Here is a 26,916-nt window from a genome sequence, read left to right as displayed (position 1 = left end):
ATTAATACAGTTTTTCTCAATAAGTATCCTAAATACCAAGAATTTAGGCAACTTTTCATTAACTTTGGCTCTAAAGAGTTTAATTTATCATTTATACAGTCGAGTCCTAAAGTGCTTTCCCCGTTTCTTTTGCAGTAGTTGCAGAATCACCAGTTAGAGCTGACTCATTTCTCTGAAATCATTTCTGAGGAACTTTTACCTTGATAAGCCAGGTTGTGAGACCTTTTGATTCAGCAGAGCCTTATTGACAAAACCCAGCAGGTAGCCTGTTACATTGACTGGTTTGGAATCTCATTTTTTTCTAAGGCGCAAAGAGAAGAACAGTTCATTTTTGGTTTTTTTTGTTCGTTTTTAAATAATTAATTTATTCATTTATTTGTTATTTGGTTGAGCCGGTCTTAGTTGTGGCCCGTGGGCTCCTTAGTTGTGGCACATGGGCTCCGTCGTTGCAGCACGTGAACTCTCAGTCACGGCATGCATGCGGGATCTAGCTCCCTCACCGGGGATTGAACCCCGGGCCCCCTGCATTGGGAGTGCGGAGTCTTATCCACTGCGCCACTAGGGAAGTCCCAAGAAGAATAGTTCATTTTGTACTTTACTTCTTAGGTCATGTTTGTATGTGTGAGTTTGTGTGTGTTAAAATAACAAAAAATTTACCTTTTTTTTTGCGGTATGTGGGCCTCTCACTGTTGTGGCCTCTCCCGTTGCGGAGCACAGGCTCCGGACGCGCAGGCTCAGCGGCCATGGCTCACGGGCCCAGCTGCTCTGCAGCATGTGGGATCTTCCCGGACCGGGGCATGAACCCATGTCCCCTGCATCGGCAGGCGGACTCTCAACCACTGTGCCACCAGGGAAGCCCTAAAGTTTACCATTTTAACCGCTTTTAAGTGTACTGTTCAGTGGTATTAAGTACATTCACGTTGTGGTGCAGCAATCACCACTGTTCATCTCTAGAACCCTTTCATCTTTCCGTTAAACAACTCCCATTCTCCTCTGCCCCAGCCCCAGGCTATGCCACTATTCCTTGTCTTTATGAATTTGACTGCTGTAGTTCCCTCAAAAAAACTGAATCATACAGCATTTGTCCTTTTCTGACTGGCTTATTTCACTTAGCATAATGTCCTCAGGGTTCATACAAGTTTTAGTGTATGGCCGAATTTTCTTCCTTTTTAAGGCTGAATAATATTGCATTGTATATAGATACCACATTTTGTTTATCCAGTCATCTGTCGCTATATACTTGGGTTGCTTCTACCTTTTGGCTGTTAAACATGCTCTGAATGTGGGTAAACAAGTATCTATTCAAGTACCTGCTTTCAGTTCTTTTTGTTATATATCCAGAAGTGGAATTGCTGAATAATTGTGGCAATTGTAAGTTTTTAAGGAGCTACCATACTGTTTTCTATAGTGTCTACACTATTTTACTTTTCCACCAGCAGTGCATAGGGGTTCCAGTTTCTTTACATCCTAGCCAACACTGTTATATTCTGTTTTTTGATAATAGCCATCCTAATGAGTGTGAAATGGTATCTTGCTGTTTTTTTTTTTTTTTTTTTTTGCGGTACATGGGCCTCTCACTGTTGTGGCCTCTCCCATTGCGGAGCACAGTCTCCGGACGCGCAGGCCCAGCGGCCATGGCTCACCGGCCCAGCCGCTCCGCGGCATGTGGGATCTTCCCAGACCGGGGCACGAACCCGTGTCCCCTGCATCGGCAGGCGGACTCTCAACCACTGCGCCACCAGGGAAACCCTTGCTGTTGTTTTGATTTGAATTTCCGTAACAGTCATGTTGAGCATCTTTTCATGTGTGCCTTGGCCATTTATGTCTTCTTTGGAGAAATGTCTGTTCAAGTTCAAAGATGCCCATTTTTGCATCTGGTTGGTTGATTGGTTTTTTTGTTTTTGTTTTTGTTTTTGCTGTTGAGTTATGTTTTCATTCTTAAAGGCAAATTTAAAAATGTCTTAAAGTTATAAGACAAAATACCCCCTTAAGCTCTTCATGCAGAATAGAAGTTTTATTCATTCTCTGACCATGGTACTTGATGAGAAAAAATCTAGTTGTGATACTAAACTACCATCTTAAGTCCCTAGTTTGAGGGTAAACAGAGCTATTGAGCTGAGAAACAATTTTAACATGAATTGGAATAGTTATCATTGATGTAAGCCTTACTAGAGTAGGGGTAGCAGTACTATATATTTCACCCATTATTTGTTCAAAATTATAAAATAGTTTTGTCTACAAATACTTTGACCCTGCTATTGACATGGCAAAACACATACTGTAAAAAGCTATTTGCAATTTCTCTTTTTGTCACGTTTGCCAGAATCGAGTGACATCGGAACGTTTTGGATCCCAGCTTCTTCTCAGTCTAATCTTTAGAAGTTGACCTTTTTTTTTTTTCCCCTGTAAGTTTGGACTTATTCAAAGATTTTTATGAAGTGATATATTAGTAATAAGGAAGAACAGTGACTGTAAGGATCCTGCATTTGAATCGCAGCTTAATATTAGCATGTTGGATTTTCAAAAGAAGGGAAAGCGGTCAAAGAAGGTCATGTAGGCTGGGGTTTCTCAACCTTGGTACTATTCACTTTAAAAAAATAATAAATTTATTTATTTTTAATTTTATTTAGTTTTGGCTGCGTTGGGTCTTAGTTACTACGCGTGGGCTTTCTCTAGTTGCGGCAGGGGGAGGCTACTCTTCGTTGCAGTGTGCGGGCTTCTCATTGCCATGGCTTCGCTTGTCGCGGAGCATGGGCTCTAGGCACGCGGGCTCAGTAGTTGTGGTGCACGGGCTTAGTTGCTCCGTGGCATGTGGGATCTTCCCGGACCAGGGATCGAACCCGTGTCCCCTGCATTGGCAGGCGGATTCTTAACCTCTGTGCCACCAGGGAAGCCCCCACTATTCACTTGATAATTCCTTGTTGTGGGGCTGTCCTGTGCACCATAGGATGTTTAGCAGCATCCCTGGCTTCTACTCACTAAATGGCAGTAAACTTCACCACCCACCCACAGTTGGACAACCAAAAATGTCCTTTGGGGCGCAAAATGGCCTCAGTTGGGAGCCACTGATGCAGGTATTCACAATTATAGGATTTATGAATGAAATTGAATAGTGCAAAATCCACACTCTGGACTTTGTTAGATATTTAGAGCACTGTTTTATGTGTTATAATTGTGCTTTTGCTTTCATCCCAGAAAAATGTCTATTTTAAAAAATCATCTTCTACCAAGTTCTAGATGACAGGATCTATGAAGTGTTTTTGTTTTTACAGTTACCAGTGATTTTTCAGTCAGGTTATTAATATATGTCAAAGTCCTAGAGTCTTGGCTAGAACAGCCATTAACATTAAAGAAGAAAGACATACTTTGCAGTTTCCAACAAAGTAATATTTTCTCAGAAATGTTCCTTTCACTCTTAGATACTGAATGTAGTTAATAACTTCATTTTATTGAGCTTGGTGTACTTTCCTAGGCATTAATTTCAGTTGCTTGGATAATTCAAATCAGTAACTTTCTGGAGTCACACATCCATTACATATTGGGCACCATGCTAGGCTCTGTTTACAAAGATGAATCTAGTCTTGGACTTTTAGGAGGCTGGTAAAGGAGTAGTTATAATACAGAGTGAAAGGGTTTGAGATAGACATTGTAGTAGAAGAGGCTTAGAAAACACAACTAAGAAATCAATGAATGCTATGGGGCGGGGTGGGAATGTCAAGAACAGCTGCAGAGCAGGAGGTTAACACTGGAGCTAGCTAATCCTCGAAGGCAGGGCAAGCAGGGAGGGACAGAAAGGTGTCTTCAATAGGAATAGGTATGGACAAGAGCTCTCATATTCTTGCTGTATGCTAGGCAGAGTGCTAAGTACTTTACAATCACAAACTCATTAAATTCTCACCATAGCCCCTCACAAGTGATAGGTATTATCACCATTTACATACAAGAAAGTGAAGTATTAGAGAGGAAGTAATTTAACCAAGGACTTATATCTAATAAGAAAAAAAGGGGGGTGCCCATGATTAGAAACTGGTATACTCTTTTTTTGTTTTGGACATGCTTTGCGGCATGCGGGATCTTAATTCCTCGACCAGGGATCGAACCCATGCCCCCTGCTGTGGAAGTGCAGAGCCCTAACCACTTGGTGGCCATTCCTGGGCCACCAAGGAATTCCCAAAACTGGTATACTCTTATGTGGATAGATCATTAGTGGGTAGGTTAAAGAGTGACAAGGGAATGCGAATAAGCGACTAGAAAATTAGTTTGGGGCCAAGTTGTAAATGGTCCCCTCTCTCCCTTGTTGGACAGTGTGGAGCTGTCAGAGCTGGAAGGTTTGGAGGTAGATGGAGAGTCATAGAACCCTAGAGTTAGCAGGACCTTTGAAGGTTATGAGGTCTGGTAACCCACTAGGGAAATTAAAGTTTAGAGAGGCAAAATGTGGTACCTTACCAGACTGAACAGTTGAGTATTTCCTTCCTGATTTTCTTATAAAACAAAAAAGACAGAGACTTAATTCAGGTTGTATCAGAAGTGGTAGAGTTGAAAATGGAATTAAGATCACATCAGAATGCCTACTAAGCTAGTGGGGTTTTTGTTTTTAGTTTAAACTTTCTGGGCTCAGGACCCTTTTACATTCTTAAATTATTGAGCTTTTGTTTACTTTGTAATATCTATTGACATTTGCCATATTAGAAATTTAAACTTTAATTTGAAAATTTTATTAATTCACCATAACTTTTTTCTTTCCTTTTAAATTTTAATAGTTTATTTGAGCAAATATCTATTTGAATTGGGCAGCGCCAAACTGGAAATGGTTAGGAGGGCTCCATCAACAGGAGCTGCGGGAAAAGCTTTTATAGAGAAAAGCAAAGCAGAAAAATTAGTTGATCAGTTATAGCTTTAGCGTTTGCCTTATTTGGAAAAGCCTCATTGGCTGTTTGTTATTGGTTGTCCTTAGGTTTGATTTCTTAGCCTTGAGGCAGTTACAGGCTTAGGTTTTAGTTTGCTTATGTAGGGTTGCTAAGGTCTTAGAACCACCTCAGTCTAATGGTCTCCTTGTTTAATAAATTTAACACATTCCCCCCTCCTTTTGGCCCTCCTCTCATATCGGAGAGTTTAACCAAAAATTTGGTGATAGTGCCACTCTTGGTCACCATCATCAGGTTGTTGTTTTTGTCTCGTCGTGAAACTCATAGGTTATGAGTCTGGTTTGTGGAAGAATTGTTTTTGCTGTTCATCTCATTGTTTATCTTATTTCTCTGCAAGTGCAGTGAGACCATCTGATGTATTGCTGATGGCTACAGACATGAATTTAAGACCCTTGAGAGAACATAGCCCACCAGGGAGATTATAATGATGACGGTCAGTCGGATAATACCAAGAAACTGAGTATGCTCCTTAGGGCTCCCTATGAACCAAACAAGTTCTTATCAAATAAAGCAAAGAATGTACCCAAAGGGCCATCAACCTGTTTTACGTCAAGAGGCTTGTTTGTTAATTTCCTGTATTTGCTATAGTATCAGAGGATGTGATCCAGTTATAGCAGGAGGTTTTTGCTTTGGCACAGACTTATGGCTCGTTTTGCCAGTAAGTAATCGAAAGCAATGCTATTATCCAAAACCACCTTAGCAAGAAATTTTAGGGACTTTTGTTGTGGAGCTATGGCCTTAGTGGTAGATTTAGAGGCAGTTGCCAGAGTTAAGGAACATTGTCTTTCTGTGCATTTACAGAGAGCAAAAGCAAGAGGCAAAAAGGCAAACGGAGTAAAGGTTTCATATTGGAGACAAAGATCTTCATCCATGATATTGGGAGAGCCAAATACCTCAAGATGTTGTCTGCTTCTGGAGAGAAAGCTCCAAAGTCTATTTTATTTCATTTATTTATTTAAAAAATTTATTTATTTTTATTTTGGGCGGCACTGGGTCTTCATTGCTGCATGCAGGCTTTCTCTAGTTGTGGCGAGTGGGGGCTACTCTTCGTTGCGTTGTGCGGGCTTCTCATTGCAGTGGCTTCTCTCTTTGTAGAGCACAGGCTCTAGGTGCGTGGGCTCAGTAGTTGTGGCGCACGGGCTTAGTTGCTCCGCAGCATGCGGAATCTTCCCGGACTAGGGCTCAAACCCATGTCCCCATGTCCCGGACTAGGGCTCAAACCCATGTATTGGCAGGCGGATTCTTAACCATTGGGCCACCAGGGAAGTCCCTATAAACTTTTTATCGAAGTGAAGTTGATTTACAGTGTTGTGTTAGTTTCAGGTGTACAGCAAAGTGATTGAGTTATACATACATATATATCTTTTTTTTTCAAATTCTTTTCTCTTATAGGTTATTACAAAATATTGAGTATAGATCACTGTGTTATACAGTAGGTCCTTGTTGGTTATCTGTTTTATATAGTGTGTATATGTTAATCCCAAACTCCTAATTAACCCTCCACTTCCTTTCCCCTTTGGTAACCATAAGTTTGTTTTCTGTGTCTGTGGGTCTATTTCTGTTTTGTATATAAATTCATTTGTATCATATTTTTTTAGATTCCACATATAAGTGATATCATATATTTGTTTTTCTCTGTCTGGCTTACTTCAGTTAGTATGATAATCTCTAGGTCCATCCATGTTGCTGCAAATGGCATTATTTCATTCTTTTTTATGGCTGAGTAATATCCCATTGTATAAATATACCACATCTTCTTTATCCATTCATCTGTCATGGACATTTAGGTTGCTTTCATATCTTGGCTATTGTAAATAGTGCTTCAATGAATATTGGGGTGCGTGTATTTTTTCAAATTATGGTTTTCTCCAGATATATGCCCAGGAGTGGGATTATAGAATCATAAGGTAGCTCTCTTTTTAGTTTTTTAAGGAACCTCCACACTGTTCTCCATAGTGGCTGCACCAATCTACATTCCCACCAACAGTGTAGAAGGGTTCCTTTTTCTCTACACCCTCTTCAGCATTTATTATTTGTTGACTTTTTGATGCTGGCCATTCTGATCGGTGTGAGGCGATACCTCATTGAAGTTTTGATTTGCATTTCTCTGATAATTAGCGATGTTGGAGATATTTTCATGTGCCTCTTGTGGCCAGGTAAATTTGAAGTTCACTTTCTTAAAACTATTAGTTGATGCACCGTCATTGCCACTACTTTAGACAATTTAGATTGAAAAGCTTATTAACTACTTCTGGCTTTTAAGAAACAACTAAAATACTATATATCATAAATTTTGGTGAATTCTTGTGATTCTTCTGTTTTAACAAGATTCTGAAAATAAGGATTTTTTAAAGTTAAAATTGACACACATATTCTGGGCATTTGGATTTTCTTTCAGTTTATAGGACTAAAAAGTATTTGCGGGGGCTTCCCTGGTGGCACAGTGGTTGAGAGTCTGCCTGCCGATGCAGGGGACACGGGTTCGTGCCCCGGTCCGGGAAGATCCCACATGCCGCGGAGCGGCTGGGCCCGTGAGCCATGGCCGCTGAGCCTGCGCGTCCGGAGCCTGTGCTCCGCAACGGGAGAGGCCACAACAGTGAGAGGCCCGCGTACTAACAAAAAAAAAAAAAAAAAAGAAGTATTTGGGGGTCTAAATCTGTGCCCCTGTTTTGATTCAGGACCTTAAAATCCATAGTACATTTAATAGACTACACTGGAAATATACATTGCAGTTTTGGGTTAGCATATTAAAATGTGAACTCAAAAGTTGTATCGTTTTATCACTTCATAATTTATTTAAAAACCTTTCCTTCTTTTTAGTTATAACTTCAAATTGGTCAACAGATATTTCTGCTGGTTAAATTTTACATCTTGTTTCAAAATTGGTGTGGTAGCAGGGAATTCACCAAAAGTGTGATGACATTTATAACAAAACTAATTTCTGTCACTATTTTATACTTTAAAATCATTGCTCCCATTGATTCCTTTGCATTTTTATAATATGGACTTAAACAGAACTTTGTTGGCTCACTATTTTAGTACCCAGAAATTCTGCTCTTGCCCATATTTGTTTACTTCTTTTTTTTAAATTAAATTAAATTAATTAATTAATTAATTTGGCTGCGTTGGGTCTTCATTACTGCGCGTGGGCTTTCTCTAGTTGTGGCGAGCGGGGGCTACGTTTCATTGTGGTGTGCAGGCTTCTCATTGAGGTGGCTTCTCTTGTTGCAGAGCATGGGCTCTAAGCGCGCGGGCATCAGTAGTTGTGGCTCGCGGGCTCTAGAGCGCAGGCTCAGTAGTTGTGGCGCACGGGCTTAGTTGCTCCATGGCATGTGGAATCTTCCCAGACCAGGGATCGAGCCCGTGTCTCCTGCATTGGCAGGCGGATTCTTAACCATTGTGCCACCAGGGCAGCCCCTATTTGTTTACTTCTTTACCCACTACTGCCATTGATTCCTCTACATTTTTAAAATATGGACTTAAACAGAACTTTGTTGGCTCATTATTTTAGTACCCAGAAATTCTGCTCTTGCCCATATTTGTTTACTTCTTTACCTACTACTGCTAAGGAATTTTGGTGTATATATTATTGGTGGTATTGTAATTAAAGTGTTTTCCTTAATGGTTATTTTATGATTCCTTGGAATTAAATTGATAAGTCACATACATATTCTATACTGTAGTCATCTGGTGGCCTTATGAATAATCTTGTATTGCTTGGAGTACGTTATACATGTAGAACATTTTTTTCTTTCTGTGCTGAAAACAGAAGATAAATTAATTTTGTTAACCCTTAATTTGAGAAAGTACAATGTCCTATTCACTTAGTACTAGTAATACTACTTTTGCTTAATGATACGGAAAAAAATTTATTGATGGGAAAATTGAAACCGAGTCATTTCTAGGAGGCTTGGCAATGATGACTTGTGGTTCTCCCTTGAGGCTTTTATCATAGTAGTTTGTATTTTGTAACTCAGGTATCTGCTTTTGGCTCTTACTGGCATAGGTTTATTTCTTTATGTTTCAAACTGCAGAAAGCTCTGGTAACTTCATAAAGTTTTTATCTTTTGCCTTATCATGTGAGAGCTAAATAAAAATGCTATGTAAATTCTATTTTCTTATGGTATTTCTTTTTTTAAAAAGTGATAGCAAATTTGTCTCAGATCCTGGAGTTAGACTTACTCATCTGGCTGGTTTAGAGTTTGTATTGGATGTGAGAGCTGTAGTCTGGGCGCAAATGACAAAAACTGTTGAACCTGTCCTCTACGGAGTGTGCCTAAAGTGGATTAACTGCCTGCACTCCCTGCCCCCCACCCCGAGTTATTTGCTTTTAGAATTAAGTCTTCCTCAGCAAGGAGGGGAGAGTATGAAGCAAAATTTCAGAAACCTGTAAATAGCTTTTTATTAATGTATTTGAGAATGCTATAAAAGAACTTAAAACCGTAGCAGTCTTGTACATGCAGTACTGAAATAATTTAATATTTCTCACATGGTTCTTGGGCATAATAAACTTGTTCTGACCATGTTGGTAATATTTTCTCCTTGTCTTTCAACTGTGACGGTCTCTCCCTTAGAGGTTTGTATTAAACTGAAGAGAGAAATTAAATTTCATTGCCTCTCATTTCCCGCATTATTCACAAAGAGCCTAAACTAACAAGACTCAAGTAACTTATATTTCTTTATTAGTCCTTCAAAAATTTAAATTACCTGGGAAATTATTTCGGATGTCTATTTTTTCCTAAAGATTAACTTACCCATGAGGCGGTGGTGGTAGTAGTAGTAACAGTAATAGTAACAGAGCATTGCCACTTCATTTATGGATTGCCGTCATATTCCAAACTCTGTTAGCCTGTGTGTTATTTTTTTAAACTCTTAACCTTGTGTTATTATTTCCATTTTACTGATGTAGAAACTGAGGCTTAGCAAGAGGTTAAGTGACTTGTCCAAGGATACATGCTGTATGTCTGAGCCAAGATTTGAATCGAGATCTCTGAATCCAAAACCCATATATCCACTCTTCTATTAATATTACCCTTAAGTCATTTGTGTTTACTAGTCATATTTCATTTGGAAAAAATTGTTCAGATTTTGCACAGAACGAAACATTGGTCTTTCGGTGGCATGTGGTGATAAAAGATTGTTACTTTTACTTCCACATTCCCAGGCTGGTATTTGCTGTCTTCTGCCATCTCTGAAGGTAGAGTATGAAATAGATGTGGAGAAGGTAGGGTGTCTAGAAATCCCAGATCTGAAATTTAGACCTTTTAATTATTGCCATTTGTTAATTTTGAGAAGTTTTATATGCGACTCATTTCCTGTCTGATTTTTTCACGTAAGTTTTTTTCCGCCCTTCTGTAGCACTGATTCCAGCAGTAGTTCAAGTGATGACTCTCCAGCCCGATCAGTTCAATCTGCAGCAGTCCCAGCACCCACTTCCCAGTTGCTTTCATCCCTGGAAAAAGATGAGCCCCGTAAAAGTTTTGGGATCAAGGTTCAGAATCTTCCAGTACGCTCCACAGGTAGAATTTTGTTACTCTACTTTCCTCTCTGCTACTGTTGGGGAACGAGAGATTGAGCAACTTAAATTCTATACTTTGTACAGAATTTGTTTAAATAGCTCTCTTTCTTATCTGACTGTGTTGGTAATATTTCCTATTTGTCTTTCAATTTGACTGTCTCCCCCTTTTTCTTTTTGTGGTTCATTGATATTTAATGCCGTGTAATAAAAAGCAAGTGATTATAACTGTATGTAGTTTCTAGATTGTTATATATGTAAAGATTGCATGTTACTTATACTTAATTATATACACATACATATATAAATATACATTATTACGCATATTATATGCATATACATATACACACATAAAGACTTTATGGTGCGTGTTATGTAAAGAAAGCATGGTTCATTTTTTATTATGAATGTATTTAAAAAAAATTTTTTTTGGCTGCGTTGGGTCTTCATTGCTGTGCATGGACTTTCTCTAGTTGCAGTGAGTGGGGCCTACTCTTCATTGCTGTGCGCAGGCTTCTCATTGCAGTGGCTTCTCTTGTTGTGAAGCACGGGCCTTAGGCATGTGGGCTTCAGTAGTTGTGGCTCGCAGGCTGTAGAGTGCAGGCTCAGTAGTTTTGGCGCACGGGCTTAGTTGCTCCATGGCATGTAGGATCTTCCCGGACCAGGGATCGAACCCATGTCCCCTGCATTGGCAGGAGGATTCTTAACCACTGCGCTACCAGGGAAGTCCCAAAGCATGGTTCATTTTTGAATAAAAATGCTTTCTGGATTAAATATTTTGATATTAGAGAAAATTTGGTACGATGAAATTGTAGAAATACTATTTTCAGTTAGACTTATATTGGTCTGGAGTCCTGTGTGAAATAACTTGGATATAAAAAAATTATGATAGGAAATCCACTTCAAAACATTAACATTTTAAATGAGGAAAGTCATGAATAATCACTTTATATAGTTAAAAGCTATACCGTTGTCTTTTATTCCTAATGTTTTTGACTGACATTTGGCCATAATATATTTTTATTTCTATGTCAGGCATATTGAGTATGTGAACAACTGTTAGTAGATGGTCTAAACAACTGTTAGTAGATGGTGAAACCAACAAAGACCAAACTAAGCATTTCTTAGCTAAGTGCATTTTAATGATTACTTAAATTATTTATTAAAACAGCCTATAAAACCTACATACCAGGTTTATGAATAGAGATATTGAGACACAAATGTTGGTGAACTTTTGATTTAGATTACTTTGTAATTTAGGAATGGACAGGGGTTATAATTGGCTTGTCTTTCTCTAGAATTTTATTTTTTATTTATTTATTTTTTTTTTTGCGGTACGCGGGTCTCTCACTGCTGTGGCCTCTCCCGTTGAGGAGCACAGGCTCCGGACGCGCAGGCTCAGTGGCCGTGGCTCACGGGCCCAGCCGCTCCGCGGCATGTGGGATCTTCCCGGACAGGGGCACAAACCCGTGTCCCCTGCATCGGCAGGCGGACTCTCAACCCGTGCGCCACCAGGGAAGCCCTACAATTTTAATTTTTATAATGAAGCAAATTAACACAAGACCTCCAGATAGTATAATTCATCTGTAAAAGGCCTTAACGTTGTTTAGCATGTTACATGCCATTTCCCACACAATTTTATCATCAACATGATGCTTGGAAAACTAGAAATATGGCTTTCTTTCTAAGTCTTTAAAGTTGTATATATGCATATATATGTGTATTTGTATAGTTTTTATCATGAAAATTTTAAACATACCCACAGTAGAAGGAGTAGCAAAAATGAACTCCCCTTATACCATACCCCAGATTAAAAAATCATCAATATTTTGCCACATTTGCTTTGTCCACCTCCATCTTCCTTCTTTCCTGTTCTTTGTTACCTTTTTATCGTAAAGTAAATCCCTGATGTTACATCATTTCACACTTGACTTAAAAGATCTATACTTTTGTATTTATTTGTAAAATATAAGGGTATTTTCCTGTGTAAGCATGATATCATTCTTACCTAACAAATAACTAGTAATATCTTCTAACCCCCGGTTTATTTTCAGAATTGTACAGTAGTCTCTAAAATTCATTTTTAGAGTTATTTTATTTGAAAAAGTAAAGTTTTAATGCTAATTAGGTCAAAAATCAGACTAAAGATTTAGTAGCTTACACTTCGAGTTGTAACTAAATTAGAAAAATAAGCAACTTGTTTTTGTTTGGGGATTTAGATACAAGTCTCAAAGATGGCCTTTTCCATGAATTTAAGAAATTTGGAAAGGTGACTTCAGTGCAGATACATGGAACTTCAGAAGAAAGGTATGGCCTGGTATTCTTCCGGCAGCAGGAGGACCAAGAAAAAGCATTGACTGCATCAAAAGGAAAACTTTTCTTTGGCATGCAGATTGAAGTAACAGCATGGATAGGGCCCGGTAAGAGACAAGGAAGCTGAGTTTTAGTGTAATTTTTATTCCATTATATGAAAGGGCCACATGTTATCCTGAATGTGGACAGTATTCCAGCTCTGTTTATTTTATTTTATTTTTTTTAACAATTTAAATTTATTTATTTATTTTGGGCTGTGTTGGGTCTTCGTTTCTGTGTGAGGGCTTTCTCTAATTGCGGCAAGCGGGGGCCACTCTTCATCGCGGTGCGCGGGCCTCTCACTATCGCGGCCTCTCTTGTTGCGGAGCACAGGCTCCAGACGCGCAGGCTCAGTAGTTGTGGCTCACGGGCCTAGTTGCTCCGCGGCATGTGGGATCTTCCCAGACCAGGGCTCGAACCCATGTCCTCTGCATTAGCAGGCAGATTCTCAACCACTGCACCACCAGGGAAGCCCCCAAGCTCTGTTTTTTAAAACATACCTTCGGTGTCTTCTGTTTTAAAGAGTGGTTACATTTTGTCATTCAACTTAATAAAATAGGTTGTTTTGGCTAGGAAGGGTTAAAGATTCTTCTGTTTCTGTTAGAGAGCATGCTAACTTTTAAGAGTCGTGAAAGGCAAAGTATAGTCCGTTGTTGAATCCTGCTTTCCCAAAAGGATTGAGTTGATTGAGATAAGGTGATAGTTCCGAGGAGAATGACAACAGAATTATCCTGAATTAGAAAACAGACTATATCAATTTGAGGGACTAGTTAGACCAGTTTTCTTTCCATTATGCCCAGCACAAATTGGATCTGTTATTCTAGCTTCCATGACCTTGAAAGATAGTGGCAGAGTGGCAGGACTAAGTCTTTTGAGTGCAACCCGTTGAAAATTTCAAGGGGACATTTTATTGTTTGAACCTACCTGTAAGACCTATCTATTCTAAGGCAGGAAGTCTTGTCAGGCATGACTTGGGTCAGTGTTTTTCCTGTTTCAGAACCACCTGCAGTGCTTGTTTAGAATACAGACTCTTTGATCATACCGCAGCTTACTGGTTTAGAATTTGCATACTCAAGTTTTAAAAACCCCTGATTTACTTGTGAGTAAATCTGTAGAAGAATGAATAGAAATGTTAAAATTATGCATTCACATTAAGTGTGTGGGACAGTTGAACTTTAAGACTAAAACTTTGAGTGGAATTTATAGGGTAAACATAGCCCATTTTCTTGGAATATTCATTTATGTGACAATTAAGAGGAAAAAAATAGAATTTCCCTGGTAAGAATGTGTCATTTGTATATTAAAACAGGCACAGTCAGGGTTGTTAGAGTGAAGGCTATAAAGTGTGCATAATTTTATGATAAAACACAGGAATTCAAAGACATACTATTTTTTCAAAGGAATTATAAGTTATGCCTTCACATTCCCTCCTCCGCAAAGTTTGAGATGTACTGCCCTAACTTGTACTGGGCTAAGAGCAACTCAGGAGTTCTTATTTAACACAATTGGAACAGGTCAGAACTGACTTTGAGGAATAATATTTAGAATGTCATATCATCTCTGTAAGTTTTTAGAGCCATATATAATTATTAACTAGTGAGGATCTAACTCAGGGGCATTATCAATAGGTGACTTTCTAATCTCCAAGTAGTGGGCTTAGCTTGAGATATTTATTGTAAAAAAAAAAATCATTTAACCTAATTAGTTAGCACCCAGGATGTTAATTGGGGCTTTTTAACCACCTACCACTGAAGATGTTGAGAAGTTTGATTGGTTCAAGCATCGGAGAGCTGAAGGTACTTTTTCCAGATGGGACAGCATTGAAACACCAGTTTAAATGGGATATTTGAAAGCTGAGTAGGGACACTTGGTTGGAATTACGCTGTTGGATGGTTGTCATAAATGTTTTATATTGAAATGTATGGAGCTGATTGCTTCCTTAGTACTCCTATGCACAGCATAGGAGTGTACTCCTATGCACAGCATTACAATCCCCTAAACATGAAATTGCAGGATAAAACAGTCTTTTCAATGATGTGTAGGACAGTAAGACTTAAAACTGGTCATGAAGGTTGAATAGATTACATGTGGAAAAGACACTCCCTCCCTGCCCCCAACCGAATTTCTGATTTTGAAATTTTAAGTGAGCTATTTGGTAGAAATGAATTCATTACAGATTTTAATGGTTGCAAATCATGCTTTATCCTTCTGATTCTGCTTTTTTTTTTTTTTATTCTACGCCACGTGGCTTGCAGGATGTCAGTTCCCCAGCCAGGGATTGAACATGGGCCATGGCAGTGAAAGCCCAGAATCCTAACCGCTAGGCCACCAGGGAACTCCCCTGATTCTGCCTTTTGAAGTACAAACCTCAAGATGTACCTGAATTATTTTTTTCTTTTTCTCCTTTTAAATGAAATATTCCTAAGTATGTGCCCTCTGTTAGTTACATAATTTTAAGAAGACCTAGTTGAGCTTAAAATGAGATATACCCCTGTGAAATAAGATGAAAATGTAGAGATAGGTGTATGAGTGCTGGACAGTTTCTGGGTCCACCTGACTGAAAAAGTATGTACTCTCTGATGACACAGGTAAGATTAAGCTGAGCTGCCATTATCAAACTGGAATCAGGAGTGAGATGTGTTCTGGCTGAGTTCACCCAACATCTCAGAACTTGAGTCTTTTTAATACCGGTGTTGTCATTGACATTATCAGTAATGTTTCAGTGGCTGGCACTAAACACTTTGATTTAGTCAGGTTGATCAAATACTAACTTTTTGGGATGGGTTTGTTTTACATTAAAAAAGAGAGCGAGAACATACAGGCTGTATTATAATTACTATCCAGAAAACGTTGACTATCCCTGCCCTAGACGAAGTTAATAAATGGAGCTTCAGAGAAAGCCTGTGATTGAATTAGACATTGAACAAGGGCTTTTGATCATAAGAAGTAGAAACCTTAAGAGTCATTTAGTCTCTTTCTGTTTGTCATTGGGTACCATGCAACACCAAAAGAAGATATTTCATAAGCGTTACTTCAGTCAGTTTTCATACAGGTATTATTCTTGTATTTAAAAATTGCTGCATTTAGACAGTTGGGTATGGCAAACATAAAATGCTAACTGTTTTATAAAATGTTGAAATGTAAATTAAATAATGAAGCTGGACTATTTTTAGCTGAATTTTATGTTTATTTCAGATTATAGTTTTATACTGCACATTCAGAGCCTGCCACATAATTTTGGAACCTAAGATTAGGCTCAAATAATTACTATTTTTTGCTGGGGATTAAAACCTATTTCTGTATTAGTGATTATTTTTTAAAACAAATCAACTTAGATTGAAATTCAGTCTTCTTTTCTATTTTAAAGATCAGGGTGTTAACTTTCTCTTAATTTTTTGGACAAGTTTCTCTAGCCTCTGTATTCTTCTTTTGATTTGGAGCTGTTTCTGATGGTGTGTATAATTTTTCAGATTATATGAGAATTAATCCCAATATTTCAGAGATCTGATTTTTTAAAGTAGATTTTCCCATCATATATGAATATATTAAAACACTCTCTGTCCCCATCCCACTTACAGAAACAGAAAGTGAAAATGAATTTCGCCCTTTGGATGAAAGGATAGATGAATTTCACCCCAAAGCAACAAGAACTCTCTTTATTGGTAACCTTGAAAAAACCACTACTTATCATGATCTTCGCAACATCTTCCAACGCTTTGGAGAAATTGTGGTATGTTTTGTTTTGTTTTGTTTTTACAATAAAAACAGTGTTAGATCTTTGTCACAAAACATAAAGCATAGCAGAGATTATATTTGGAAAAACGATACTTAGATGGTGTAATGAATATTCTTCCCATTTGCCCTATGTGGTTTATTTTTTTTAAACATTTTTTTATTGGAGTATAATTGCTTTACAATGGTGTGTTAGTTTCTGCTTTATAACAAAGTGAATCAGTTATACATATACATATATCCCCATATCTCTTCCCTCTTGCATCTCCCGCCCTATGTGTTTTTAACTGCTGCTAAAAGATGATCTGGCAAAACCCAGCAGGGACTGCTTTATGTGTGTATGTAAAAATACGTAATTGTCTGTATTTTGTTTACATATATATTTTCCTTTCCACTTTTCTTATCTTTGTCCATCTGGTGCTGTTTTAATGCCATCTCTAGTCCTGTGGGTTGAAAGGAAAATCTGGAAGAGAAAACGTGTTTGTAAGAAAGAAGCAGCAGATTAGTGTATGATTATTTTTATCACAATGCACATCAGAAGTACCTTGGGGATTACTAGAATGTGGATAGCATGCTGGAAACTCAGTTCTATTTTGAAATTCTAATTAGAATCATTTTTCAAATTATGCAAGTAATTGTTAGATTTAGGGATAGAAAGATTTTTCTATTCCCCATGATTTAAAACTTGAGTCATATTATAGTGAAAATAGTTTGGTTGCAGCTTTGTACCCTTAGGATATACTATTTTGTTTTGTGTTTGAAAAAAACAGGGAAATACTTCTGTTTTCCTAGATTTTCTCTATATTAATAACAGTGAAGAAAGTACTCTAGTATATTTGGACTTTGGAGAGTAAAAAAATGTTTTGGATAGAAACAGCTATTGTTAATCTTTTAAGGGTGTGTGTGATGTCCATTTATCCATCTGTATTTATACACTAATGCTCTAAACAAGAGATTCTTAATTTTTTAAATGACATAATCTAGTCCTGTGAATAAAACATTACTTGTGCTTGTGGCTGAGCTAAACCTCATCTTTAGGGGCTTGAGGCAAGAGATTGAAGTGGTTGGTAGAAGTGAAGAAAAAAAAGAGAAGCTGTATATTTAGATACACCAGCAAAACATTCATCTTTCTTTTTCAACTATTTCGACTTTTCTCAGTTTCGTATTTTTGTGAGGGTAGTGTATACTCTTTTTTTAATTTAAAGTCATTTATTTTATTTATTTTATTTTTGGCTGCACTGGGTCTTTGTTGCTGCACGCGGGCTTTCTCTAGTTGCGGCGAGCGGGGGCTGCTCTTCGTTGTGGTGCGCGGGCTTCTCATTGCGGTGCCTTCTCTTGTTGTGGAGCACAGGCTCTAGGCACGCAGGCTTCAGTAGTTGTGGCTTGCGGGCTCTAGAGTGCAGGCCCAGTAGTTGTGGCTCACGGGCTTAGTTGCTCCGCGGCATGTGGGATCTTTGCGGACCAGGGCTCGAACCCGTGTCCCCTGCATTGGCAGGCAGATTCTTAGCCACTGCGCCACTAGGGAAGCCCAGAGGGTAGTGTATACTCTTAATTCCAGCTCTACTGCCTACCTGGATGAGTGACTAGACGCTCAATTACCTATCTGGGCTCCAGCTTCTTCTGTCTTTATACCACGATCTGTTATTTAATTTGCTGTTTGGCATTCATGAGGCTTTGAATTGATAAAACTTTCAAACATACTTTTATTGAATGTAGCTGCTACTATAAATTTTGGAGGAGTATAAAAGTTGTATTTGGGCACATGGATACATTTTCATCACCAGGGTTGCTAAAAATGGGATGATTATTGTGTTTTAAGAGCTATGCTTATCAATAAGGTGGACATGTCAGTACTCTGTTTGAAAACTGTTATCTTACCATGTTTGCAATTGCTCATGATTGTCACTGTTTTAATGACATACAGTCTTTGAGAACATGGTCTTCTACTTACCGATAACGGATCATGCTATAGCCGGAAGCACCTATTTAGTGAATCTACCCACCAGTATTCCTTTGAAACATTTCTCTTTAAGTAGAGCTATCCTGGGTTATTACATTCTACATAATGATGAAAACAGCTTCTGTTTACCATTACTTAGAAAAATTTTGAGTGTAAATTATTGCTTTTTTTTTTTTAAAGACCCATCAAACAGCTCTTTAAATGCATTACTCATTTTGCTCTGTTTCAGGTTTTGATTATTGGCTTGTGACCCTTAAGGAGGCTTAGATAATCACAATACATAATCTGCACTATATGGCCCAGCTCATTATTGTTTAAGTACAAGTTTTGCCATCCAGGTGTCTGGTTTCTCTGGACCATTTTCCTGTGTAAGCCAGGTTTTTTCACTACCTCCTTTTAATAGGCAGGACCGGAGTGTCAGATGTGACTACAGGTTTTGAGCATTCCAAAGAGGTGGGGGTATTCCTTTATAGAGTGTTTCTTTAATCCAGGGATGGTGTTCTAATGCATCTTCACGGAGTATTTCAGGTATTTATATAATCCATTCATTCTGGTTATGAGAGATTATTACCACATTTATCATCACCAGGTTTGATTCAGTTAGATATACTGATAGAATGAGTCTTCTAATTTAGGATTGCGTATTTTAAATCACTTTTTGAAAACTTGATTTCTTTATCATTCTTACTCTTCTCAGATACTGTATTTTAAATGGCTTACCCCTAATAAGGATTTTAGATATTGCAGAAGAGAATTGTTTCTTAGATTTTCATTAAATAGGCTGCTTTTTTTTCTTCTCATAAATGTCTCTTAACACAGGTGTTGTGGATTTAAAATTTTGAGTTTTGAGTTGCACTGCAGTTGCTCTTCTGCAGAGAGCTTCACATGAGAAGGATTTCATGGTTTGTGACTACAAATGCTGTGTTGAATAGTTTTTTAGGCTGTTAATTTACAGTTGCATTAAGGTGTATAATTGTAACTAGGAAAATGATTTGGGGGAATATGACTATTTTGAGAAATATGTAGCTCATATGGACTTGGTTTATTCTGATTTATTTTTTTATTGGCATATCACTAAGTGGTATCCATCCATTGGCTTTTTCAGGATATTGATATTAAGAAAGTAAATGGAGTTCCTCAGTATGCGTTCTTGCAATACTGTGATATTGCCAGCGTTTGTAAGGCTATTAAGAAGATGGATGGGGAATACCTTGGAAATAATCGTCTCAAGGTAAAGGAATTTACATAAGTTATTGTACTGTTAATAGTCGCTGCATTTTTTTTTAAGATTTGGAGTTTTCTGTTCATATGTCTGATTATTTAAAATTGTAGTAGTACAGTTAGATAACCATAAAGGTGATAAACCTCTTCGCATCCTTATCCTGTTATACTGTAATCTGAGTTAATCCTCGCTTAGCCAGGCAGGATAATTTTTGTGTCAGTTTCTGTTTGATTTTAACCTGATGGTTCCCACTTGAGGTGTTGGTTTGATAAGATTCCTACAGAAGACAAGTTTTCTCAGAATTTTGTTGTTGAATAATTGGTGACTTAACTAATAGAAATTTTGCCTTTTGTATTCAGCTGGGTTTTGGAAAGAGCATGCCTACAAACTGTGTGTGGTTAGATGGGCTTTCTTCAAACGTATCGGATCAATATTTAACACGACATTTCTGCCGATATGGGCCTGTGGTGAAGGTAGGTGGGAGGTTTGGTTGTGTGGTTTAAAGTTACTCCTGACTCCCTTTTTTTGGTATTCTGTCCTTTCAGTCCCAGTTTCTAGTACTGACTTTTTCTTTTCTTTAGTAACTCATACATTAAAATTCTCTTTTCCAAAATTGGGTTTAGAAGAGCATTTGCATCTATTAGCTTATGATATGAGTATTTTGAGAAACTATCTAGAACCCGCCAAAATGATTAATTTTGGAACTAATCTGCATAATACTGTTAAATAGAATATTTCTTAGGGATTTCTGTAACTTTATCTCACATTAAGATTAGACAGCCTAATTATATAATTACTCACATTCACACTAATATGTAATTAGACTTGATTTTTTTTTAAACCATGATGACTTTAAAGGGACACACAACAGAATACTCATCTAACCAATGTTTGTTATGTAACATATTCACAAACATAACAGGAACAGGGTCTCTGGACCCCATTCCATTATGTGAAGGTAAAGATTTTAACTTCTTGAAAGCAGATTTACACTGTGGTAGGTATGTTGCATAACTTTGACATTTCTTTAAATGTAGCTTTTGTTGTTTGAAGAAGCACATCTTAAAGACTATTAGTATAAATAAAAAATCTAAAAGCTTTAAGACAGTGCTGCTTATGACCAAAATTCATTGCAACTTACTATTTTTTTCTTATTTTTCCTTTGCTATAGTGTAGTTTTTTTTTTTTTTTTCTTTTTTTTGCTGAAGTACAGTGGATGTACAATATGAAATTTATGTTGATTCAGTACTCTTTACTTTTTTCCCCCTTTTTCAGGGGTGTTGTATTTTTGAGCCAACATGAGTCAGTCAACATAAAATAAAGAAATAAAGTAAAATAAAGTAAATACAGAAAAACAAAGTAAAGGCATAATATACCTCAAGCCACAATATCCATGGTTCTAAATGGTCCCTACGACATTTTGTTGTGTTTTCAGTATAACATGCATCATCGGAAAAGCCTGAAATTTTTTCTAGAATAAAAATATATATATTTTTTTCCTTAGCAGTGTCATTGTGATTTAGAATTTTGTTGGGACTGACACTAAGTCTAGTGGATGAGCCTCTTGTTTTTTTTTGTCGTCGTTTTTTTTACAGGTGGTGTTTGACCGCTTAAAAGGCATGGCCCTGGTTCTCTACAATGAAATTGAATATGCACAAGCAGCTGTAAAAGAGACCAAGGGGAGGAAAATCGGTGGGAATAAAATTAAGGTGTGCAGAATGACTTCAAACAGAAGCAAAACAAAATCGTGTTCAGATCCCAGCCTCTTAATAATTGGCATTTTGTTGGTTTACAGGACATGCAGTATATATGGCCTCAGTTTCTAAGGGCGATGTTACATTTTTTATATTTGGCTAGCTACTTAAGGGCACAGTGTCTTTTAAACCATTAGCCACAGAACCTTCCCTAAAAATCCTCTCATTCAAGGATGTGTGCTTCTCTACGCCCCAGGTACCTGATGCTCACTTGTGTGCTTTTAGCGCAGGCTGGCCCACAGTCACCTGTGGGTTTCTGCACACCCAGGAGCTCCAGGTATCAGTCCAGCTTCTTGAACGATCCTCTCTTCATCTTCTTTCCTCCTCTCCTAAAGAGTGGGTAACCACTGAAAGCACGATATTTGTCTGGTGTTTTTGTTTAGAAACTTCTGTTTATGATAGTTTGAAGGAATTTTTGCACTTAATAACTATGACAGTTAGATTGAAATCAGTCTTTTCGAAATAAGATATTGATAGATGGTGGGTATCATGCTTTAAGTGACTCTGAGTCCTGGCTGTGAGTAAAGTTCAAATGTTCTTCCATATTTTATGTTCTAACTGTGGTTCCAGCAAATTATGCACAGTAGATTACTGGATTTAGTTGGTCTGATTATTTAATTGACAACCTAGAATCATGATAGGTATGTTTCAGTTTTCCATATTGCTTTTTCCACTCCTCAGGATTGGGTTCTAGAACTTTAAATTGTAATTCTTTATCAAGATTTGTGTAGAATTTGAGAGGGATTTCAGGTTAAAAAAATACAGTTTTAGTTATGAGGACTGTTTCACTTAGATAAGTTACTTTTTCTTGAAATTTATCCAGAAGGCTATGTTGGGAAGAATTTTTCAAATTTGGTAACACTTTCCATCATTAAAATCTGAAACTTGGATTAAACACGCAGTATTCTTTTTTTTTTAAAGGTGGATTTTGCAAATCGGGAAAGTCAGCTGGCATTTTATCACTGTATGGAAAAATCTGGTCAAGATATCAGAGACTTCTATGAAATGTTAGCAGAAAGAAGGTATGTATTTTAAACCTACCATAGCTTGAATTTTAAAATTTCTAATACGTAAAATTTAGATGGGATTAAATTTTGTTTTTTACCCCTTATTGCTACTCTCATTCCCCCCAAACTTATCCCTTTTATCCCCACATACAGAAAGAAACACATAAAAAACACATAAAGGGACTTCCCTGGTGGTCCAGTGGGTAAGAATCCGCCTTCCAACGCAGGGGACACCGGTTCGATCCCTGGTCTGGGAACTAAGATCCCACATGCCGTGGGTCAGCTAAGCCTGCGTGCCGCAACTACTGAGCCTGCATCCTCTGGAGCCTGCGTGCCACAATGAAAGATCCCGCATGCCGCAACTAAGACCTGACGCAGCTGAATAAATAAATATTTTTAAGAAACAAAACAAAAACAAACACACATAAAAACTGATTTTTATGGATCCAGTTTTCATGTAGCTCATGGGAGTTGGGGTATTTTCTCCCTGAGAATACTCATTAAAAGAGTTACTGTTTTCCAGATTATAACTATGTACAAATCATTTTGCCTTACAGTTTTAAATTAAATATAACTTGTTGAAATGCATTGTAAACTTTTTTTTTTTAATTTATTTTTGGCTTTGTTGGGTCTTCATTGCTGTGCGGGCTTTCTCTAGTTGGGGCGAGCAGGGGCTACTCTTCATTGCGGTGCACAGGCGTCTCATTGTGGTGGCTTCTTGTTGCAGAGCACAGGCTCTAGGCACGTGGGCTTCAGTAGTTGTGGCACATGGGCTCAGTAGTTGTGGCTCGCGGGCTCTAGAGTGCAGGCTCAGTAGTTGTGGCACACAGGCTTAGTTGCTCCGTGGCATGTGGGATCTTCCCGGACCAGGGCTCAAACCCGTGTCCCCTGCTTTGGCAGGCGGATTCTTAACCACTGTGCCACCAGGGAAGCCCCGCATTGTAAACTATTAAATGCCCTGTGAATTTAGTAGTGACAACATCCAGGTTGTCACCACGCATGAGCTCATAGAATTAATTTAAAAAAACAGAAACTTTCAAAAGACTGTCAAGAGCTTTGTTTTAAATTCAGATCTCTTAAATTTGTGAATCAGTAAGCCAAAGCTGATATAAATTGGTAAGTTTAGCTGTGTAAAAAGTAAACCTTGGGAATTTCTTGGCGGTCCAGTGGTTAGGACTGGGTGATTTCACTGCCGTGGGCCTGAGTTCAATCCCTGGTCAGGGAACTAAGATCCCGCAAGCCATGAGGCACGACCAAAAAAAAAGAAAAGAAAAGTATACCTTACTTCTCCTTGTTAATGTTTTCAGTCATGGGACTGTAGTATTTTTTTCTGCAGCTTGTGGGAACATTTCACAATCGTTTAAGGTCTCACAGTCTGAATCAGGCTGTCTCCGTTAGCTTAAAAATTGCCCCAGAACTGATGATTGATTCTTTTTTAGACTAAATATATTAAAACACCCTAACAGTGTCACCAGGTTCTTCAGTAGCTGATCACATTTGAAAATGGAAACTATCATCCCTATGATGAACCTGTTTGTCCAAACATGCCTCTGATTAAGTCTCCTGGAATGTTACTGCTAGGTCTCCACCCCTTCAGATGTGTGTTAGACAAAAGACCGTTTGACAAATGCCTTTAGACACTCAAGTTCAAGTATAAAAGGGCTTTATGACCAGGATGAGGCAAAATCCTGATCGTGCTCCCAGAAACCTGTTGAATGCATTCCCTTTTTACTACCTCTTCTTGCCACTTCATTTTTGTTTAAATCATAGAAGATATGTATTTCTTTTTCATTTCCTCATGGAGTATAGTGTAATGGTCATTGAATACTTGAGAGGTTTTTTAATGAAAAATGTCCCCTACAGCCAAATTTCCAAAAGGTTGAACTTCTAAGGTTTCGATGGTTTTTCACTAGTGGATTGGAATCCACATTCTAAATTTCTCTCTCTCTCTCCCTCTCTCTCCCTCTGTGTGTGTGTGTGTGTATGTATGTGTGTGTGTGAGAGAGAGAGAGAGAGAGAGAGAGAATGAACATATGTAAGAGAATGTAGGTGTCTGTGGGGAGGGTTCTCCATCTTGGTGGCCCTCATCCCCCACCGCAGCAGTCGGAAGTCATTGTTAATACTTTAAGTGCTTATAGGAATTCGTACCTATAAGTGAGTGAAAAGTGTGTTGATGGTCTAGTGGCACTTAAGACATAAAAATTCCATTAAAATTCTCTGTGTGCACATTAAATATTTTTCAAAGAATGGTATCTTGTGAGGGCTGGATAATGTTGTGTGGGTGTTAATTTTTGTATATTATCACTTAAATTCACTCACTTTACTGATGATCTGGCTCTGGCTTTGTTCTTTGGTTCTTACCTGTGGTTATTTATCTCTGTTGAATGGAGTTTATCTCCTAAAGTGGGAAGCAGGAGGGTGTGGGACTTTACTGTGACCCAGTTTTGCCCCATTTGGTTTCAGATGGCAGTGCTTCTGGAATGCATTCCTTGCAGTAGAACTTGAGAATCTTTGCCCTTTCCATAGAGTGGAAGGAAGTCATCCCACTGAATAGTTGATGAATAAGTGGCGGGGGGGAGCTTTGCCCCTAATGACAGTTCAGGTCAGGAATGCAAATGATGATCCATTTACATAGTGCCCTGCAGTTTAAAAGTAGTATTTCTTTTATTCCCTTAAATACAGTGTCAGGGAAATAGGGCTGTGGCTCTTGTCATATATTACTTATGGTGGGAACTGAAGATCAGGTGACTTGGCTGATAAGGTCACAGGCTAGTAAGTGGTTGGGCTGGGGGTAAACCCAGGGCTCCTACCTGGTATGCATTGAGCCTTCCAGTTTACCAAAGTGATTCTCAAGACATTTATAGGGTCACATTATGCTTTAGATGAATTTCCCACTTACTTACGGTGGTTTGGATATTGTGCAGTCATGGGAACAGAGTTCTCTGAAAACCTGACATTTCAAAGTTCCTCAGAGCCCTGCCAGAGCCTTTTGTGTATAGTACCAGTGTGCAGTTGTATTGTCCCTTGCATAAGTTGAGTTCCTTGGTGGCAGGAATGCTCATTTCTTTTGGTAGAGCCCGGCAAAATATGTACAAAATCATCATCTATTAAACTGAACAGTGCAGCACTAATGTTTACACGTATATCTTTTGACTTCTGTAACTTTTTTTTTTTCATATTTTGGATATAGTTTTAGTTTGCTTATTTTAGAAAATATCTGGAAACCATTTTTAAACGTACTTTTAATGCAGGCAGCAAACTAGTGGCCATTCTAGGTGTCTTAACCACTTTATATTAGAAAGTTAGGGAATTCCCTGGTGGTCCAGTGGTTAGGACTCGGCACTTTTATTGCCAGGGGCCCAGGTTCAGCCCCTGGTCAGGGAACTAAGATCCTACAAGCAGTGCTGTGGCCAAAGGAGAAAAGAAAGCTTGTAGTGTGTTCACCTTTACATAATGAAAGTGATGCTTCCTTGGAGTTTGTATTTATGATGGTAATGAGTTAAATTAGCCTAATTTCATTCCTAGTAACATCTATTTGCAAGATGGCTGGCCAGTATTGAGGCAAAGAATCTGATTCCTGTGGAACTGTAGAAGGATCATCTTGAATCAAATCAAGTCAGATATCATAGATATGTCATAAACTATTCTCTTTGAAATGAGAAAGCTCAGTATAAATGCATATAATAATGTGTTATTGATGCTTCCAGTGTTTGAATGGTAAGTCTAGATGCTTCATTTGCTATTGAAAATGGGTTAGAACATTGCCCAGTAGCAACTTTGACATATTTTTCTAAGGTTCATTTTTTTCAACAAATGAGTACCTGCTGTGAGCCGAGAAGACAAAAGCTCATGCCTTCAGAGGTTTAAGTTCTAGGTTCGTTATGTTTCATTGAGCCGTCATTGACAGTACTATGTAGACTGAGTAAGCCATACCTGCTTGAAAGACAAAAATGGAAAGTGAACAAGAGTAAAGGAATTGGCCTCTATCACAGGTGAATTTCATTTTATACACCATACATGTTCTTGAAATTTAATCTTATTTTGAATGCACTGGGACGTGTCACTGTGGGAGAAAATCTGAGGTGAATTCTTTTACAATTAAGGAATTATCTCACACAGTTTGTAATCACCTAATTTGTTAGTTGGCAGGTTGGGGAAAAGTAACTACTGAAGGCCAAGTATGTGCCTTGTATTATGTTAGGAAAGTTTTTACAAATGTTATCTTATTTAATCTTCTTAAGATCTTTGTGAAGAAGAGCTATCATTTTGTAAGTGAGGAGACTGAGCCCAGGGAGACTGGCCCCCAGCGTGTGTGGGGATTTTTTTTTGTTTCGTTTTTTTAATATTTATTTGGCTGCGCCGGGTCTTACTTGCGGCACATGGGATCTAGTTCCCTGACCAGGGATTGAACCCGGGCCCCCTGTATTGTGAGTGCGGACTCTTAGCCAC

At 38.2% G+C, this 26,916-nt stretch overlaps 1 protein-coding gene and 1 non-coding gene across 7 annotated transcripts in view; both read left to right on the top strand.

Annotated features, from left to right (window-relative positions):
• SPEN (spen family transcriptional repressor) overlaps positions 1 to 26,916 on the top strand; it is a 93,936-nt gene that overhangs the window by 54,822 nt on the left and 12,198 nt on the right. For 5 of the 6 annotated variants that reach the window (XM_012534029.3, XM_033433029.2, XM_033433026.2 and 2 more), the window contains 7 exons: positions 10,284 to 10,444; positions 12,660 to 12,860; positions 16,371 to 16,522; positions 19,590 to 19,715; positions 20,066 to 20,179; positions 21,302 to 21,415; positions 22,382 to 22,482. In XM_012534029.3, coding sequence (XP_012389483.1) covers positions 10,284 to 10,444; positions 12,660 to 12,860; positions 16,371 to 16,522; positions 19,590 to 19,715; positions 20,066 to 20,179; positions 21,302 to 21,415; positions 22,382 to 22,482 — 969 coding nt within the window. The remainder of the gene's footprint in view (positions 1 to 10,283; positions 10,445 to 12,659; positions 12,861 to 16,370; positions 16,523 to 19,589; positions 19,716 to 20,065; positions 20,180 to 21,301; positions 21,416 to 22,381; positions 22,483 to 26,916) is intronic. The other variant, XM_033433027.2, reaches the window with a different exon arrangement.
• TRNAK-UUU (transfer RNA lysine (anticodon UUU)) lies at positions 25,779 to 25,851 on the top strand. The gene has a single exon. It is a non-coding gene; the product is annotated as a tRNA-Lys (tRNA).

Source organism: Orcinus orca, chromosome 1, assembly GCF_937001465.1.
Source record: "Orcinus orca chromosome 1, mOrcOrc1.1, whole genome shotgun sequence".
Classification (NCBI taxonomy): Eukaryota; Metazoa; Chordata; class Mammalia; order Artiodactyla; family Delphinidae; genus Orcinus; species Orcinus orca.
Note: the sequence above shows the minus strand (reverse complement) of the source record. Positions and strands in the feature narration are given on the sequence as shown.